At 42.5% G+C, this 18,850-nt stretch overlaps 1 protein-coding gene across 1 annotated transcript in view; it reads right to left on the minus strand.

Moving 5' to 3' along the window:
• Positions 1–18,850, minus strand: part of LOC310862358 (neural cell adhesion molecule L1.1-like) — an 83,340-nt gene that overhangs the window by 12,183 nt on the left and 52,307 nt on the right. The window contains exons 11-17 of the mRNA XM_083770227.1: positions 15,880–15,991; positions 13,253–13,419; positions 12,365–12,515; positions 10,324–10,451; positions 8,404–8,505; positions 2,513–2,722; positions 1,251–1,321 (exon numbers count right to left, since the gene is read on the minus strand). Coding sequence (XP_083626353.1) covers positions 1,251–1,321; positions 2,513–2,722; positions 8,404–8,505; positions 10,324–10,451; positions 12,365–12,515; positions 13,253–13,419; positions 15,880–15,991 — 941 coding nt within the window. The remainder of the gene's footprint in view (positions 1–1,250; positions 1,322–2,512; positions 2,723–8,403; positions 8,506–10,323; positions 10,452–12,364; positions 12,516–13,252; positions 13,420–15,879; positions 15,992–18,850) is intronic.

Genomic DNA, 18,850 nt, shown 5'->3' on the forward strand with positions numbered 1-18,850 from the left:
ATGCACAGTAGCAACTTGACCCGTTCTGACCTGAGATCAGATTCATACGAGGTTTCCACTGGACAACACACACTGGTCTGATTAACTCCATTCTGACCTGAGATCAGATTAAAAAAATGTCAGTCGCTCTTCGATTTTTCAAAAAATAGCAGACCTACAAGCTCGTAGCGCGCCACTCGGTGGCGCGCTATGAGCTTGTAGATCTGCTATTTTTCAATAGCTAAAGCATAACATGATGCCGACACCAAAATGGGTTCCCGTTCAGAATGGGTTAACAGATACAGTATGTCAGCTATAGAAGTATGATAAATGTGGTCATTACATTTCAGTAACTATCGTCAAAATGTTGGCGATTGCTCACATATACTTTCACACCACCATAACTTTGTGAAATGAAAAATGATATTCCCAACTGCTCTACATTTATATCGGGGAGTCGTGCAATCAAACCGAAAACACTCAAGTCAAAAGGTGTACGACACAGTGAGTTATATGTGTGTGTGGATTTGACTGTGTAAGGGTTAAGATGACATTATGTGTTCAGATGAGAATGACATCAGTGGTCAAACGTTCAACAGATAGCAATCAAAAGTAACCAGGTTACATTATTTTGATTAAGTCATCTTCCGTAATGGATTGCATTCGAAAAGTAACCTTCCCAAACCCACATGTCTGCAAGAGAGTCACACCAAGATACCCATGTACCTGTCTAAATACTTCCTTAAATGTTAACGAAGTCCACACCCACAACACCAGAGGGAGTGCAACAAACCATGTGCAACCCAGATTCGGCACAAACAAGGGACTCAATTATTTTCGCTCCTATATGCCACCAAAATGTGGAACGCCCTACCAACAGTCATTGAGACATGTGAATCCCTTGACTCCTTCCAAACCGCTCTCAAAGGGCACCTACGGACGGCTGCAATTCGAAACTGGCCTCCGTAAAATCTGAATCCCCCCCCCCCCCTTTTCCCCTCACTGTATATGTTTCTTTTCCCTTTTTGCTACTTTTATGATGAATTCCTGTTCTGTTCTTTGACTATATAGAAGTGTCTATTTGTACGTCTCTATATGTTTTGATGAATTGAACATGGTGGACCCTCTTGTAAACAAGTGTAATGCTTAATTGGGTCGTCCACTCACAGTTAACAGTCTTTGTACTGAGTTTGTGCTTGAAATGTATACTGTAATTCTGCAAACTGTTAATAAATATTGAAATCAATCAATCAAAAGTCATCATTACTTACTTTCCACTCAATGATCAGAGTTCCTGGCTCCAAGGAGTTACTCCGCACATGACTGGGGTTTGTGTCTGGAACTATAGGGGAAATGACATCATAGTGTGGTCAGGATGTGAGGTCCAAAAAGTGCACGGCAATAAGCGAATGAAACCTGTGGCCCCATCTCGGGGGCGCCTTTAGGAATCCATTTTCTGAAACACATGTTTCTATGTCAGTGGTATACTCAACCTTTTTCATGTCAAGGACCACAGACCCCCAGGGACCCCCCCCCCCCAGAAGCAAAGATTTGAGTTAAAAACGTTCGCTCCGAAAGAATATACATTCAAAGATTTGCGCCGGTTTCACGATTTTTCAAAAATAGCAGACCTGCAAGCTCGTAGCGCGCCACTCGGTGGCGCGCTATGAGCTTGTAGGTCTGCTATTTTCCAAAAGCTAAATTATAACATCATATTTAAAACGCCAAAAAGGGGTTTCCGCCCAAAATGGATTGAACTTCTTATACTAGCTTGAAAAACATTTTCAAATGGACTAGCCAATCTACACCGACAGGTTGTGAGCTTGTAGATCAGCTATTTGAACTATTTTAAAATGTTTTTCAAAATAGTAAAAAAAAATGGCACATATACGTTTAAGGATAAGGTATATGGTGCGAAATGTTTGTTTACACGGCTAGCTCCACCTGTGACCTCCGCAACTCGCATATAGGGGGTATTTTTGACAACTTTAAATTTGAATGTATAACTGGCATGGTCCTATACAGATATCTACAGTAAAAAACAGGGTGATGAATTGATATTTGACTGTGAAACGGGCTGCCAGACATTGTGCTATTGTGGTATTGGGTATTTAACCCATTTTGGCCTGACGTCGAAAATGTAAAAGAAAATAATAATAATCTTAAAAACCTCATGTTTCTATATCAGTGGTTCTCAATATTTCATGTCAAGGACCCCAAAAATTATATGCCGCCGACCCCCATCTGAAAATATGTTGTTCCAGGGACCCTCCAGAAGCAAAGATTTATCATTTGAGTGAAAAACGTTCGCTCTGAAAGAATATATATTCAAAGATTTCAGGCACATTTTCACGATTAAAAAAAGCAGACCTACAAGTTCATAGCGCGGCACTCGGTGCCGCGCTATGAGCTTGTAGATCTGCTATTTTTCAATAGCTAAAAAGTACAACATGCTTTAAACACCAAAAGGGGTTTCCGCCCCAAAATGGGTTAAACTCAACAGTGTCTAAAATGTATAGCTCTATATTCTCACCAGCAGGTGGCGTGTCGTGGGATTCTGACTCTTGGCTGGGATCACTGTGGCCAAACTCGTTGACTCCGACGACCCGGAAGCGGTACTTGGAGTACGGCTGGAGGGTCAACTCCAGGTGGTTGATGTCTCCGGAGACCTCCCTCCACCTCTCCCAGCTCTCCTGGGACGCCTCTTCTGTGAGCTGCTCCTCCTGCGCCTCTACGTGGAACTCTGAGAGATGGAAGAGAGTAGAGTAGAGTTTATTTATTTTCGTCATTATTAAAGATGGAGTGCCACGATTTTTTTCCACCCTAAACCATGATCATCAGGTTTTATTGTAATATAAGGAGGAAGAACTTTTTCCAAAAAGTGTACAGTATTTGTTCAAATCATGCTTTTATGTGGGCACGCCCACCAGTTCATTAAGTATGCCTGGTTTGCCTGGTGGGTGGTGATGGGTGGTGATCCACCTGAACTGAAGCCGCACCCACAGCTGTAGTTGTATGGGAGGGGTTAGGGGAGGGGCTGATAGTGTGATGTCACTATTTTATTGTTTATTACATTGGCCCGTTTGACTGTCAAGGGTTCAGCCTCCAGGAAGAAACCCTAAATACAAAGTTAATACACCATCGCACATAAAAACGACTCCAGGGTGTCTAATGAAGTACTGTCACCTCATAGGCACATGAAAAACTGGAAAAATACAAAAATGGTGGCACTCCATCTTTAACAAATCAATACACTTTTTTTTTTTTTGCAAAAGAAACAGACCAAAAAGGTGTAGGCTGAAGCCTAAGCTTATAGTGCCTGCCCTTCTAACAAATAAATGGCTTTCATAGGTAAAATAATACAACAAGGCAAACAAAAAAAAAACAAGAAAACAAAAACAAACAAACATAACATAAAACAAAAACAAAGACAGACAGGACAATACAGTTGACAGGAACAAGACAAAAAAAGAACAAAAACAACAAAACAAAACACAAAATGAGAAAACAAAACATCATATCAATGTTCTATATGTACCTACTATTTTTGATCTATACAATCTTTTTAATTTATTTATAGAGATACATAAAGAAGAGGATTTCTTTAAGAAATACAACATTTTGAGGATTATACGGTTGATATAATGTACACTGACTGTATATTAGTTCATATCAAGGCCCATTATTTATTCGTCATTTGAGCCACGCACACATACCGCCCATTTGATGAGATTTAGCCTCTCGCCGGACCAGAAACCTGAATATTTTTGTTGTCGTTGAATGCGATTTTCAATCCCATGCTGTATCGATGTGGTACCACAGAAGAGATAACAGGCAAACCATCTTGTAAATTAAGCGATGTTTAACAATAAATTAACTCTTCAGAGCGTAAAATGAAACCAAATAAGACCCATAAGGGTCCATTTTAGCTGGTGGTCCGTGGACCACTGGTTGAGAATAGATGGATCTAGAGAAGTATATAGTAAATAGTATATATTTTTTGACATTTAGTTTTTGGCTTTTGGCCCTTATTGATAGTTATTAGTGAAGACAGGCAGGAAAGTGGGAGGGAGAGAAGGGGGGAGAGACATGCAGCAAAGGTCGTCATGAACGGGACTCGAACACGCAACATACTGTCAGGCCAGAGCCTATATGTGGCATGATGCGCCTGGACCACTTGGCCAGCGGGCGCCCGGTACGTAGTAGCTTAACTTAAAGGACCATACTACTGGTGGTCTGGCCTGTTTAGCTCATTGACTACTCACTGTATTGTATATGTGACATTATACTGATCATTTTCCAAAGCACAACGTGGGTTGTTTGTTTTTTGAGGAAGCCACTGGATTTCCATTAATTTCAGGACAAAAAGATGCAAAGATAAACTCAGGAACTTGAAACTTGAAGGAGATACTGTAGGATCAATAATTCAATACTCAGTTTGATTTATTTGTGAGCAAAACAAAAGGGGGTTCTGCAAAATATAAAAATGTGTTGCTTATTGCTTATTGTTCAACTTATTTCTTCAGGTTTCTCACCATTGCGTGTGTAAAACAGACTATAGTAGATTGACCTAAAATGCTAGTATTGGATGTTAAAACGCCCTATACAGTATGTCTTACCTGGAACTCGAACCCTGGTCTCCTGCACGAACACCAACATTTATACTACCTATGCTATGGGCTGTATTTTGCGTGTCTTAAGTACCAGGTCTTATTCCCTAACTTGAGTAAACTAAAGACCTGGAGGCGTGATCAATGCCATTTGGCTATTCTGAGTGGCCAAAGAGCATTGATCACACCTCCAGGTCTTTAGTTTACTCAAGTTAGGAAATAAGACCTGGTACTTAAGACACGCAAAATACAGCCTAAACGTTCCAACCCCGTCATCTAGTGCTGGCCTCCTCTAGGTGCCAAAAATGAATCATAAAAAACATGGCAAAGCAGCTCTCTAAATATATGGGCCAACGGCCTGGAACAAGCTCCCAATAAATATAAGACAGGCAACGACCATAAATAGCTTTAAAAGCAAGCTCAAGACCCACTCTTTCCTTTTTTTACATGCTTTTGTAGATAGGCCTAATAGATTTTTGAATAGGTCTAGATTAGAGTCTGTATAATCCTTCTAAAGTGATGTTTTAGTTCTTGCTATTCCATATATTTTTGGGCAGGGGAGATCTTATGCTTTGAGCTTCTCAAAGGCCTTCTCCTAGAGATCTAGGGCTCCATTTTCGTCACCGCTAAACCCCTTATCCCTAAACTTCTTTGCCTTTTTTTTTTTTTACTATTTTGCAAAACATTTTTGAGTAGTTAAAATGGCCCAGTCTACAAGCTCACAACGTGTCAATGTAGATTGGCTAGTTGAACTATTAGAAAATGTTTTTCAAAATAGTAAAAAAAAAGAAGTTTAGGGATAAGGGGTTTAGCGGTGACGAAAATGGAGCCCCTAGACGGCTCACCCATAGCCACTCATAGCCATTTTTATTTATTTTTATTATTAATTTAACCTTTATTTAACCAGTAAAAAACCACATTGAGACTGAAGTCTCTTTTACAAGTGTGAACTGGCCAAGACAAGAGGCAAAATAAGTGACACAGCTCTGCGAGTAACAAAAAATACACAACAAAAAAACAGGACCGACATAGAATGCTCATGAATACAGTACCCACTACCGAAGGAGCTCAAAGGGAGAACAGGAACGCGACCAATAAGGACTAATAATAAATAAAAACTAAGCAACAGAAATTGCTTAGACGGAGCCACGTATAGATCGAGCCACAACATAATAATCGAACTCTGGTTATTGGGGGGAAATGGTGTTATTGCGAGCCATATAAACACTTTGGTGGAATCGTCATGTTATCCCGCTTGCCGTATCCACATTAATTGGAGTCTTGTGCGAGCTGACACGCAGTCACTGATTGTATCGACCCACTTCAACCATGGACACAAGCTTCAAAATAGACTTGTACTCACAGACAGCGCACTCACTGAAACAAATGACACATCGGATAGAATAGAAGCATTTCCCAATAATGAGAATTGGTGGGCCTAATTTAGCCACTCAACCCTGGTGTCCACATTATAGGCAGCTTTCAAAATGATCAGCTCTACAAGCTCACAACGTGTTGCGATTGTTGTGAGCTTGTTGGTCAGCAAAATCTTTGCTAATTTTGTCCAACGTCGTCTATACACAACAAAGTTTAAAACGGGGTTTTTATCGCCGCTTTCATGTTTTGCACGCAAGTCCATGAAATCTTTGCTGTCGAGCGACAACAGAGAGCGTGTCTGGGAAGACAATTTATCTGAGGTTCAAACAGCACCGATCTTGTCGACCAGTGTGGGTGTTCTACCTTACTAAATGTCTCAACAGAAGAGCAGTTAGTTAGAACTGTATTATCATACTCTACCATACGGACCGGCGAAAATGACATTGATTCATACACAAACGAGTTATGGATTGCAGTTTTAACCCATTCTGAACGGGAACCCATTTTGGTGTCAGCGTCATGCTATGCTTTAGCTATTGAAAAATAGCAGATCTACAAGCTCGTATCGCGCCACCGAGTGGCGCGATACGAGCTTGTAGGTCTGCTATTTTTGAAAAAAATCGAAGAATGACTGACATTTCTAGAATCTGATCTCAGGTCAGAATGGGTCAATCAGACCAGTGTGTGTCCAGCGGAAACCTCATATGAATCTGATCTCAGGTCAGAATGGGTTAAGAGGTTAATCATGTGTTCTGCATGTGTATCGACAGTACATACCGTAAACGGCTGAAGTATTTACTGTGCATGGTTCAAAACCACTTTAGTGGTTGTTTTGAACCATAACACTTCAACTGAACGACCCTGATCATTCACAGTGACCAGAGCACACGTAGTGATTGATGTCTTGTTTTTCCACTACCGTAAGACACGTCAAACACAAATTGAAAAAGGACACACAGCTCAACATGATTAAGGCGGTGATCATGTACTGACGTCGTACGTTCAGTCTATCAAATCCTAAAATAATTGAATCTATGAGAAGAGCATGGAAATACTGTTCATATGAGCGTGTGCATGTGTGTGTGTGTGTGTGTGTGTGTGTGTGTGTGTGTGTGTGTGTGTGTGTGTGTGTGTGTGTGTGTGTGTGTGCGTGTGTGTGTGTGTGTGTGTGTGTGTGTGTGTGTGTGTGTGTGTGTGTGTGTGTGTGTGTGTGCTCAGGGGTCTGCAATTGGGTGGATTGCAAAAGACAAATACTGTTCCGTCTCAGCTACTATGGGCAGTCTGTCCGTCTGGAGAAGGCGTTGTTTCATTTATCCCTAGGTGGCTTAAAGGGTAAGACTTTTTTTGAGGTTTGGGTTGTGTAGTTACTTTGCCATGATGCAACTCCAAATGTGGACAAGAAATAAAAAAATACTGCTCCAGTGATTAGAAATTGATAATTCAAAATATGCTCCTCATTGACTTACATTGTATCTAAAACAGCTCTAAAAGTCACTCTTTTAGTACGTAAACAAACACAAACAAAGTTGATTCAGACAATATAGAGCATCACCAAAACTCATGTGGTTTTATTTTTTCATAAAAAGGTTAGATTCCTGTTGATTTTACTATTTGAAGATCTGGATCCGGATCCACGGATCCAGTCCGGGTTTTCTTCCCAATAAAATGGACAAATCAATAGGAAGAAAACATTTTTATGATACAATAAAACCACATGAGTTTTGGTGATGCTCTATATTGTCTGAATCAACATTGTTTGTGTTTGTTTACGTACTAAAAGAGTAACTTTGAGAGCTGTTTTAGCTACAATGTATGTCAATGAGGAGCAAATTTTGAATTATCAATTTCTAATCACTGGAGCAGTTATTTTTTTATTTCTTGTCCACATTTGGAGTTGCATCATGGCAAAGTAACTACACAACCCAAACCTCAAAAAAAGTGGTCTTACCCTTTAAAAACCCCAAAACAAACATCCTGTCTAGTAGTGTCAATTAAGTAATAGTATATGTCATCAATGTGCTATATATATATATTTTTTTTTCTTTTCCCTCTGTGTGTTAAGCAGCATGTGCAGCAGCTATATCTGGTTGGACCATATAATGTATAACCTAATTCTGATCAGTGTTTGGGTCCATTGCATTACGCCTCTTGTGCAGATCCAAATGAAATAATTAAAATGTGTGTGTGTGTGTGTGTGTGTGTGTGTGTGTGTGTGTGTGTGTGTGTGTGTGTGCGTGTGTGTGTGTGTGTGTGTGTGTGTGTGTGTGTGTGTGTGTGTGTGTGTGTGTGTGTGTGTGTGTGTGTCTGTGCGTGTGTGTGTGCGTGTGTGTGTGTGTGTGTGTGTGTGTGTCTGTGCGTGTGTGTGTGCGTGTGTGTGTGTGTGTGTGTGTGTGTGTGTGTGTCTGTGTGTCTGTGTGTGTGCGTGTGTTTTCAGTACCTGTGATAGGACTGTTGTGTGAGCGCCCCGGTATCCAGCTGAGGGTGAGACTGCGGTCCTGCAGGTCGGACAGGGCCAGCGCGTAGGGCGGGGCCGGGCGATCTGCGGCGCGGACAAACAATATAGATATAATAACACATACAGTATACAGTGTATTCATTTCAATCATCCACAGTATTTGAAACAGCTTATGATACCATACAACTTCTACACATCAACTTAGACATTGCTCACAGGTTTACTTTAAAGGAGAATTCCATACTAGAAGGCTTTCTTACCTTTCTTTGTAGTTGTTACGTCCCCATCAAAGAGGTCCAGGTGTTATTTTGTGCAAAAGCTCCTTATTGGCTATTTCCCCTACCATAAGCCCTACATGAATTGCATTGACTTGAATGGGATGTATGGGGTGTTGTGCTAATTCGCTTATTTCCATCGAAAGAAGTAGTAAAGTGTGCCGCTTGGGTTATTATTTACATTATGAAGAGAGGATATATACAAAAAATATATAATTTTGAGCGATGGAAATAAGCGAATTAGCACAACACCCCATACATCCCATTCAATTCAATGCAATCCATTGAGGGCTTATGGTAGGGGAAATAGCCAATAAGGAGCTTTTGCACAAAATAACACCTGGACCTCTTTGATGGGGACGTAACAACTACAAAGAAAGGTAAGAAAGCCTTTTAGTATGGAATTCTCCTTTAATATATCCACGTCAGTTGGCAAAAAATATTTTATGTTCAAAGCTCCTTGTGACTGGAACAATCTACCTGTCCATATTCGTTCAATAACATCTTTCCATTTGTTTAAAACTGCGCTGTCCTCTCATATTGAGACTATACCTGTTCATGTTTTCACTAATCATCACTGTAGCAGATCCATGATGCAATGATCCGTGTGTTATGTCTACGTTATGTCCATGTTATGTGAAATGTTTTGTTGCAGTTTTTGTTTTGTTTTTATTTTTTTGTTTTGCTGTTGTTGTTCGTTTCTTGTTTATCTAGGAATTGTATTGTTTTGTCTTGTTTTGTTTTGTCTGGTTGAATTGTTTGTAAGTGTCTTTATGTATGAAGTGTACTTTGTGAATTGCCCTTTGACCCCCTTGAAAACGAGATGCTTCCTCTCAAGGGATCGTTCCTAATGAAGACATTTCAGACAGACAGTGTTGTTTTTGGCAGCAAATTTCTATTTTAGTTTTAGTCGTTTTAGTCTCTTGAATAGTTTTCACTTAGTTTTAGCCACATTTTAGTCACCTGGAATGTTCTAGTGTTTAGTCTAGTTTTAGTCGACTAAATGTCATACGATTTGATTTAGTCGACTAGAATGTGTTTTGACAGGCCTTGACGTCGTTGTAATGACATATTTTACACTTTGCATGCTGAAAATAGCATACCCAGCATAAAACTGGATCTCTTGTCCACTAGTCCCTTTCCTGACATTTTAGTCTAGTTTTTATTTCTTGACGAAATTGTCAGTATATTTAGTCTTGGTTTTAGTCATCGTAGATTCGTTTTTATTTAGTTTTAGTCAGTGAAAAAAAGGCAGTCGACGAACATTTTTCGTCTTCGTTTTAGTCGACGGAAACAACACTGATACAGTATACGTAATACAGTACACACACATACACACACAATCAGGCTTTAGCCCATTCTGTACGGGAACCCATTTTGGTGTCAGCATCATGTTATGCTTTAGCTATTGAAAAATAGCAGATCTACAAGCTCATAGCGCGCCACCGAGTGGCGCGCTACGAGCTTGTAGGTCTGCTATTTTTTTTTTAATCGAAGAGCGACTGACATTTTTAGAATCTGATCTCAGGTCAGAATGGGTTCATGATCAGACCAGTGTGTCTCCAGTGGAAACCTCGTATGAATCTGATCTCAGGTCAGAATGGGTCAGTGAAGCCGCTTTACTCACCCACTACAGTGATGGAGCCGGTGGCCTCCACGTTGTCCAGTTCAGTGATGACCTCACAGGAATACAGCCCGCTGTCCACCAGCTCCAAGTCTTTCACTAGCAGGGTTCCATTTCTTAAGACGTTGAACCTTAAGACAAGCATGGCACGGCGATTCTGTCACTACAGGGTTCCATTATTTTCTTAAGACGTTGAACCTTAAGACAAGCATGGCACGGCGATTCTGTCACTACAGGGTTCCATTTCTTAAGACGTTGAACCTTAAGACAAGCATGGCACGGCGATTCTGTCACTACAGGGTTCCATTTCTTAAGACGTTGAACCTTAAGACAAGCATGGCACGGCAATTCTGTCACTACAGGGTTCCATTTCTTAAGACGTTGAACCTTAAGAGAAGCATGGCACGGCAATTCTGTCACTACAGGGTTCCATTTCTTAAGACGTTGAACCTTAAGAGAAGCATGGCACGGCGATTCTGTCACTACAGGGTTCCATTTCTTAAGACGTTGAACCTTAAGACAAGCATGGCACGGCAATTCTGTCACTACAGGGTTCCATTATTATTATTATTATTTTAATTTTTATCCCACTATTTTGTAACCCAGTTTTCTTTTCACCCAGTGCCAATTATCTAATGTAATCCTGGGCGCTACACTTCCTTTGCCAACCTGGGGGGGGCAGCGGACTGACCTCATGCCTCCTTCTATGCATGAGGAGTCCAAGCTGCTTCTTTTCACCTGACAGAGGGGAATTTCCCCGGCCGGACGTAGCGCGTGGAAGGGACATGTTATTCCGACCAGTTCCTTTCCCCTCCATCAGGCGCCCCGGCTGGCCAGGGGGAGGTAGTTTTAGAGACCAGGATTACTGCATGTTTTTTTGTGAGGGTACCTACCCTATAGGGGACACGGGGAGAACATGCAAACTCCACACAGAAAGGCCCTTTCGCCAACCCCCGCCTCGGGTATGGGCACTGATGACGCAGAGGAGGGAACACGCCGCCAGTGCCCACAGCGTCCCCAGCGGGAATCGAACCCAGGACCTTCTATCTGTGAGGCGACAGCACTACCAACTGTGCCACCGTGCCTCCATTTCATTTAAAGACAGTATATACCTCATAAAAGGCACACGACAAACCTGTGACTTAGCAGGGGTTTGATTTCTTAAAGACATTATTGATCGATTGAAGTATTTATTAACAGTTTGCAGAATCACAGTAGGCCTATACATTTAACTCATTCTGAACGGGAACCCATTTTGGTGTCGGCATCATGTCATGCTTTAGCTATTGAAAAATAGCAGATCTACAAGCTCGTAGTGCGCCACAGAGTGGCGCGCTACGAGCTTGTAGGTCTGCTATTTTTGAAAAATCAAAGAACGACTGACATTTTTTAGAATCTGATCTCAGCTCAGAACGGGTTAATCAGACCCAGTGTGTGTCCAGTGGAAACCTCGTAGGAATCTGATCTCGGGTCAGAATGGGTTCAAGCACAGCTCAATACAAAAACGGTTGACTGTGGACGACGCGACACCATAAAGCAATTACACTTGTTTTCAATTCATCATAACATTTAGAGACGTACAATTATACATGTATACGTCCCATAAGAAGACGGCCCTATACCTATGAATTGGATTAAGATGTTAATGAATCAATGGATCAATCAATCAATACATTACTAAATAATTGAAGTTCCCACAGCGACGGCTTGTAAACATTGTACAGAGAGAGGCCAGTGAAGGCGTTTGAGTAGTAGTAAGTAAGTAGCCTTGCCGAGCCATGAGGCCCATATAGGGCAGGAGCCTATCTCCTGTTTCTGTAGCGTGAGCCAGGCAGCTTGATGTACAAGTACACCCCCTGGACATGACGCAGGGACTTATACCCCCAATCCAACCCTTATGATGCTGAGTGTCAAGCAGGGAGGCACTGGGTCCCATTTTTTACAGTCTTTTGGTATGACGCGGCCGGGGATCGAACCACCGACCTCCCAGTCTCAGGGCGGACACTCTAACCACAAGACGTCATAAAGAAAAATACGTGTTTACTTCAGTGGATCCAGGTTCTTATGACCGTCTCGTTTCCAGACGATCTGGGGGTGGTCGAGCAGAGGGTCCTTATAGAAGTGACAGTCCAACCGAGAGCTGTTGCCTTTCGGGACGCGCACGTGATGGGGGGCGGCCAATATCACGGTGCGATCTGAGAGGACACACAGACAGGATAAGGAGTAAGCAATGGTTGGTGTTATTTATTGACTCTCTTAACCCATTCTGACCTGAGATCAGATTCTAAAAAAATGTCAGTCGCTCTTCGATTTTTCAAAAAATAGCAGACCTACAAGCTCGTATCGCGCCACTCGGTGGCGCGATATGAGCTTGTAGATCTGCTATTTTTCAATAGCTAAAGCACGACATGATGCCGACACCAGAATGGGTGCCCGGTCAGAATGGATTAAGCCGCGTTTTACACTTCAGCCATTCAAAAAATTGGTCCGTCTATAAGCGCGATGGAATGCATTGTGACTGAGCTTGTAGATCGGCTATTTTCAAACAGTTATTCACATGCCCACGCATTGTCCAAATGTTTAGGCATTATTAGACAAGTGAAACAGAACACATGAACAATAACCTTTCGTTGCATCAGCAGCAGTGCACAAGCGGGTAGATGAGAACAAACAACAGGTGTTTTAACCCATTCTGAACCATTTTGGTGTCAGCATCATGTCACGCTTTAGCTATTGAAAAATAGCAGACCTACAAGCTCATAGCGCGCCACCGAGTGGCGCGCTACGAGCTTGTAGGTCTGCTATTTTTTTTTAAATCGAAGAACGACTGACTTTTTTTTAGAATCTGATCTCAGGTCAGAATGGGTTATAATCAGACCCAGTGTGTGTCCAGTGGAAAACTCGTATGAATCTGATCTCAGGTCAGACTCACTCAGGACCTCCAGGTAAGCGACGATGGAGATGTTGTACTTGTGGGTCCTGATGGCGCAGGTGTAGGCGCCTCTGTCGTCTCGACTGGCGTTGGACAGCTCCAGCATCCCGCTGGTCAGCAACGCCACGCGAGGGTCCGACAGCAAAGGAAGAGACCCCTCTCCTTTCCTGTAGGGAACGCACGCACGCGCGCACGCACACACACACACACGCACACACACAGCTATCGTAAACTGTATTGATCATACAACTATTTCAAGGTAATAGTCATAAATCCACCTGCTTGGATCAATAGATGTTCTTTGGCCCGATCGATGAATGGATGATAGACGGATGTGAATCAATTACTATAAGTACGCAGACCTGGACAACTATGTGCTTCCTTTACGATGAATTCCTGTTCTGTCCTTTAGCTATACATAGAAATGTCTATTTGTATGTCTCTAAATGTTTGTGTGTCTCTAATTGTTTTGATGAATTGAACAATGTGGACCCTGTTGTAAACAAGTGTAATGCTTAATTGGGTCGTCCACTCACAGTTAACAGTCTTTGTATTGAGTTTGTGCTTAAAATGTACTGTAAATTCTACAAACTGTTAATAAATATTTCAATCAATCAATCACTATACTCTCTATCAATCTATCAATCTACGGTGCAGTTTGAGAGGGCACAGAAGACAATAGCAGATCTACAAGCTCACAACGCCTCGCCCGAGCCTGGCTGCTATTTTCCCAATATGTATTTGGGGGGACCGAGTCAAACAAAATGGGTGATCGTTGTAAGTTACCAGGTATATTTTCTCTCTTTCCAGTGCATTTCGTTTCGTTCATTAAAACCCATTCTGACCGGGCACCCATTTTGGTGTCAGCATCACGTTATGCTTTAGCTATTTAAAAATAGCAGACCTACAAGCTCATATCGCGCCACCGAGTGGCGCGATACGAGCTTGTAGGTCTGCTATTTTTGAAAAAATCGAAGAGCGACTGACATTTTTTAGAATCTGATCTCAGGTCAGAATGGGTTCATCAGACCAGTGTGTGTCCCAGTGGAAACCTCGTATGAATCTGATCTCAGGTCAGAATGGGTTAATGTTGAATGATTGCCTCCACAACCAGTACAGAACAGCTCTGATCTTTAAAAACACAATACTGTTACAGTAGTATAGCGTTCTTCTAATGGTGGTATAGATCCTATATGCCCGAAAGTCAATGTTAAAAGCAAATACATTTCAATCTAATGCTGTCCAACCGTCCAACCCACTGCTTTTCCTGTTTTTTTGCAGATGTGGTTGAAACAGATTAAATACTGTGATTGATCTTTTTTCTTTTTTTATATTATGTTTTTATATTTTTTTATGAAAGAAAATGTTCACCACTAATCTTAGTAATATGAGTAATACAATAGAGGTAGACCTATTGATGATACATTGCTCTTTTCCTTAACCCATTTAGACCTGAGTTAAAAACATTCACTTTGAAAGAATATATATTCAAAGATTTGCGCCACATTTTTACGATTTAAAAAAAATAGCAGATCTACAAGCTTGCAGCGCGCCACCGAGTGGCGCGCTACGAGCTTGTAGATCTGCTATTTTTCAATAGCTAAATTATAACATCATGTTTAAGACACCAAAAGGGGTTTTAATGTAATGTGCGAATGTAAAGTCCACAGCCTGGGTGTGGCCCTGCGTCTTCAATAATAAGACCATCTGGAATCTGGACGAGCCCAATGATGCGCTACTGAAAAGCCTCCACTAGGGGGCATGGTTTCATCAAATATGAAGACCTGAGCCTGCATGTATGTATATGAGCAAAGAGGCACTGATTTCGCATACATGATATCACATTTTGCAATGACTTAAAAGTACATTAATTGAAGTATTGTAGGCTACGGTATAAAGTGATTTCTTGCCTTTTTGTCCTGTGCCAGTGTGTGTGCGTGTGTGTGTGTGACTGTGTGTGTGTGTGTGTGCACGTGCGCGTGAGTGAGTGGTCCGTAGCACTTGCCCTAGCCTAGCCTAGCCCCTTAGATAGCACTTTATGTAGACTTAGATAGTATTTTAGACAGACTTATAGCTCGTTAGGTAGACGGCACTAGAATTGCATTTTATGTAGTCATAGCACTTTATAGTACACATGTATATTGTATGATGATAATATAGTATAGTATGTATAGTTGACATAGATACTCCACTGTTTTACGTTCTTAGTTTATACACGATTCACGATAACTACTTTTTATATAATATGTGATGCATGCCATGCTTTTGTTTTTGCTTGGTGTTAGCATCATGCTATGCTTTAGCTATTGAAAAATAGCAGATCTACAAGCTCATAGCGCGCCACCGAGTGGCGCGCTATGAGCTTGTAGGTCTGCTACTTTTGAAAAATCGAAAGAACGACTGACATTTTTTAGAATCTGATCTCAGGTCAGAATGGGTTAATCAGACCAGTGTGTGTCCAGTGGAAACCTCGTATATGAATCTGATCTCAGGTCAGAATGGGTTAATGTAAGTCGCTCTGGATCAAGAGCGTCTGCTAAATGCCTCAATTGTAAATTGTGAGTGTGTGCATGAGTGTGTGTGTGTGTGTGTGTGTGTGCGTGTGTGCGTGTGTGCGTGCGTCTTACCATGTGACATGTGGCCGTGGGGAGCCGAAGGCGTCACAGTGAAGCTTCACGTCTCTGCCCTCAACGACGCGGTACACCTCGCCGTCATTTGACAAGATCTGAGGAGGAAGCTCTGAGGGAGAGAGAGAGAGGGAGAGAGAGAGAGAGAGAGAGAGAGAGAGAGAGAGAGAGAGAGAGAGAGAGAGAGGGGAGAGAGAGAGAGAGAGAGAGAGAGAGAGAGAGAGAGAGAGAGAGAGAGAGAGAGAGAGAGAGAGAGAGAGAGAGAGAGAGAGAGAGAGAGAGAGAGAGAGAGAGAGAGAGGGAGAGAGAGAGAGAGAGAGAGAGAGAGAGAGAGAGAGAGAGAGAGAGGGGAGGGAGAGGGAGGGAGAGGGAGAGAGAAAGAGGCAGAGAGAAGGAGAGATATAGGAGACGGAGATATAGGAGATAACGTGACGTTTGGCTTTCAGACATGACGTCATGTGGCAGCCAAGTCTATGGATTTTTTTTGTTTTTGTTTGTCTTATTCATCCCCCCCCCCCCCCCCCCCGCCGAATGCCCCTCGTGACATCATGTGGCCCTCACTTGTGATTGTGTGTGTGTGTGTGTGTGTGTGTGTGTGTGTGTGTGTGTGTGTGTGTGTGTGTGTGTGTGTGTAAAATGGTAAATGGTGGTACTGGTGCATTCATATAGCGCCTTTATCCAAGGCGCTTTACAGAGATTGTGCATTACATTCACCCATTCACACACACATTCATACACCGATGGCGGCGGAGGAAACATGCAAGGCACCGACCAGCACGTCGGGAGCAATTAGGGGGTTCAGAGTCTTGCTCAAGGACACTTTGACACCAACTCTGGGGGAGCCCACAGGGTTCAAACTGGCAACCTTACGGTTACCATCCAGGCACTCTACCCCTGAGCCACCGCCGCCCCTGTGTGTGTGTGTGTGTGTGTGTGTGTGTGTGTGTGTGTGTGTGCACCACTCACCGATGACATAGATGTAGGTGTTGGTGAGGATGTTCCCGTGCTCATTGGTGGCCTCACACTGGTACACGGCCGTGTCGGCAAACGCCACGTCCTCAATATCAGCACGCCTCCCGTCACGCCGCGGCGGCTGTCCTCGTCCACGTCTACACCAGCGGACGGACGGAGAGAGTATAGGGAGACATTGAGAGAGAGCCTCACAGTCCGAAACGGTTGAGAAATCCCTCTAACTGTACCCTCTATTGCAGGGGTTCCCAGCCTTTATATTGTCACGGACAGGCACGGACCGTTCTCATGGAAGACAGTTGACTGGCCCTTAAATAGGCTACCCGCTGCTATAGGCCTATTATTGTTATATATCATTGACCTAAATGGCGTTATATCATTAACAACAATGATAGTATGATTTATTTATTTAAAAAAGGGTTAGGCTTATGTCTTTTTCATGAATTGCTTTGGACATAGTTAAACTTAGTTAAACATGCAGAGTGACACATTATAGGCCTATAGGTGCAGGGGTGTAAGGACTTTTAACAATTTAAAACACTCTAGACATTGTGACCTGAGCTTTTATCCCACCTACAGCAAAATGTCTTTGCCAAAAATACCAGATCTGCAACGCTCACAACGCACGCTGCAAATCTACTGTGATCGTGTATACAGTAGATTGCAGTATTTGCAGTAGGTTTATTTCTGGCTAATGTAAAAATCAATCCAACAACAATTTGTCAGATGAAAGGTTTTAAATGGAGTACACTTCCAAACAAAACACAGTGGAATGCATGCATGCAGGTCAGCTCCATGTGGAGAGTGAGCAAATGAAACAAGACTTGCGCAAGTGGTTCAAATGGAGGTGGACATTTTGTCAGGTCGACGTGCCAATATTGTTAGAGCTATATACTCACACAGAAACAGAACATATAGCAACCACTGACGGCCGCTACTATACCGCGAGGTCATATTTAACTAAACACTTTCTACTTCAGCAGACACACAGCTACAGCTGTTACACGACTGTTTGTCTGTCTGTGTTGTGTGTGTGTGTGTGCATGTGTCTGTGTGTGTGTTTCCCTCTCTCTCTCTCTCTCTCTCTCTCTCTCTCTCTCTCTCTCTCTCTGGGAAGCACTTAAGCCAGAGGCAGACCTTGGTCAAGCCGTCTCAGACAAGCGGCTGCCGGCCACATCCCCTCATTCATTCATACTGTGTAAGCTACCTGTTGAACCGTTACACCTCCTATGCCTGGAAGAGACCCAAAATGCCACTTCCCCCGAAATCATTTCTGTGCTTGTCAAACAACACGAGGAAAGAAGAAAAGGTTAGCGCAGAGATACATTAATGATATAAACAAACGCTGATGGCATGGCGCCATGAGCTAGGGACGTGAGTGAGTGTGTTTTGACTGCAAGAGCCAGAATCCTTACGCCCTTATTACTCACAGCCATTCAATTGAAAAACCCTAAAGCATGGCATTTTGGCTGGCAAATTTAATTTGGTCATGATGTTCAGTGGTCAACAGGGACATAACATTTAGTCCTGAAAAAAAACCCATTAAACTGCATGCTGGGAAGCCAAACGGCTGTAGCCTATACAGCCCCCAAAAAGATCAATGTTTATGCGTGTGTTCTGTTCTGTTCTGTTCTGTTCTGTTCTGTTCTGTTCTGTTCTGTTCTGTTCTGTTCTGTTCTGTTCTGTTCTTTGAGTTCATTGAGTAAATGGTTTGCATTTCTCTCTATGGGGTGCATACTTAGTTTCGACTAGTCATTGGTTAGACATGGGTTAGGGTTAGGTTTAGGTGTACTGCCCCGTGTGGGAGGTTAGGGTTAGGGTGAAGGTTTGAGAGGGGTTCATACTTAGTTTAGACTGGTCATTGGTTAGACACGGGTTAAGGTTAGGTTTAGGTGTGCTGCCCCGTGGGAGGTTAGGGTTAGGGTGAGGGTTTGAGATAGGTTGTAGTTGTAGGACTAATGACTAGTCTAAACCAAAAACTGTCTAAACTAAGTACTGCACC

The sequence above is a fragment of the Protomyctophum parallelum genome (assembly GCF_964188405.1).
Source record: "Protomyctophum parallelum genome assembly, chromosome: 7".
NCBI classification, from domain to species: domain Eukaryota; kingdom Metazoa; phylum Chordata; class Actinopteri; order Myctophiformes; family Myctophidae; genus Protomyctophum; species Protomyctophum parallelum.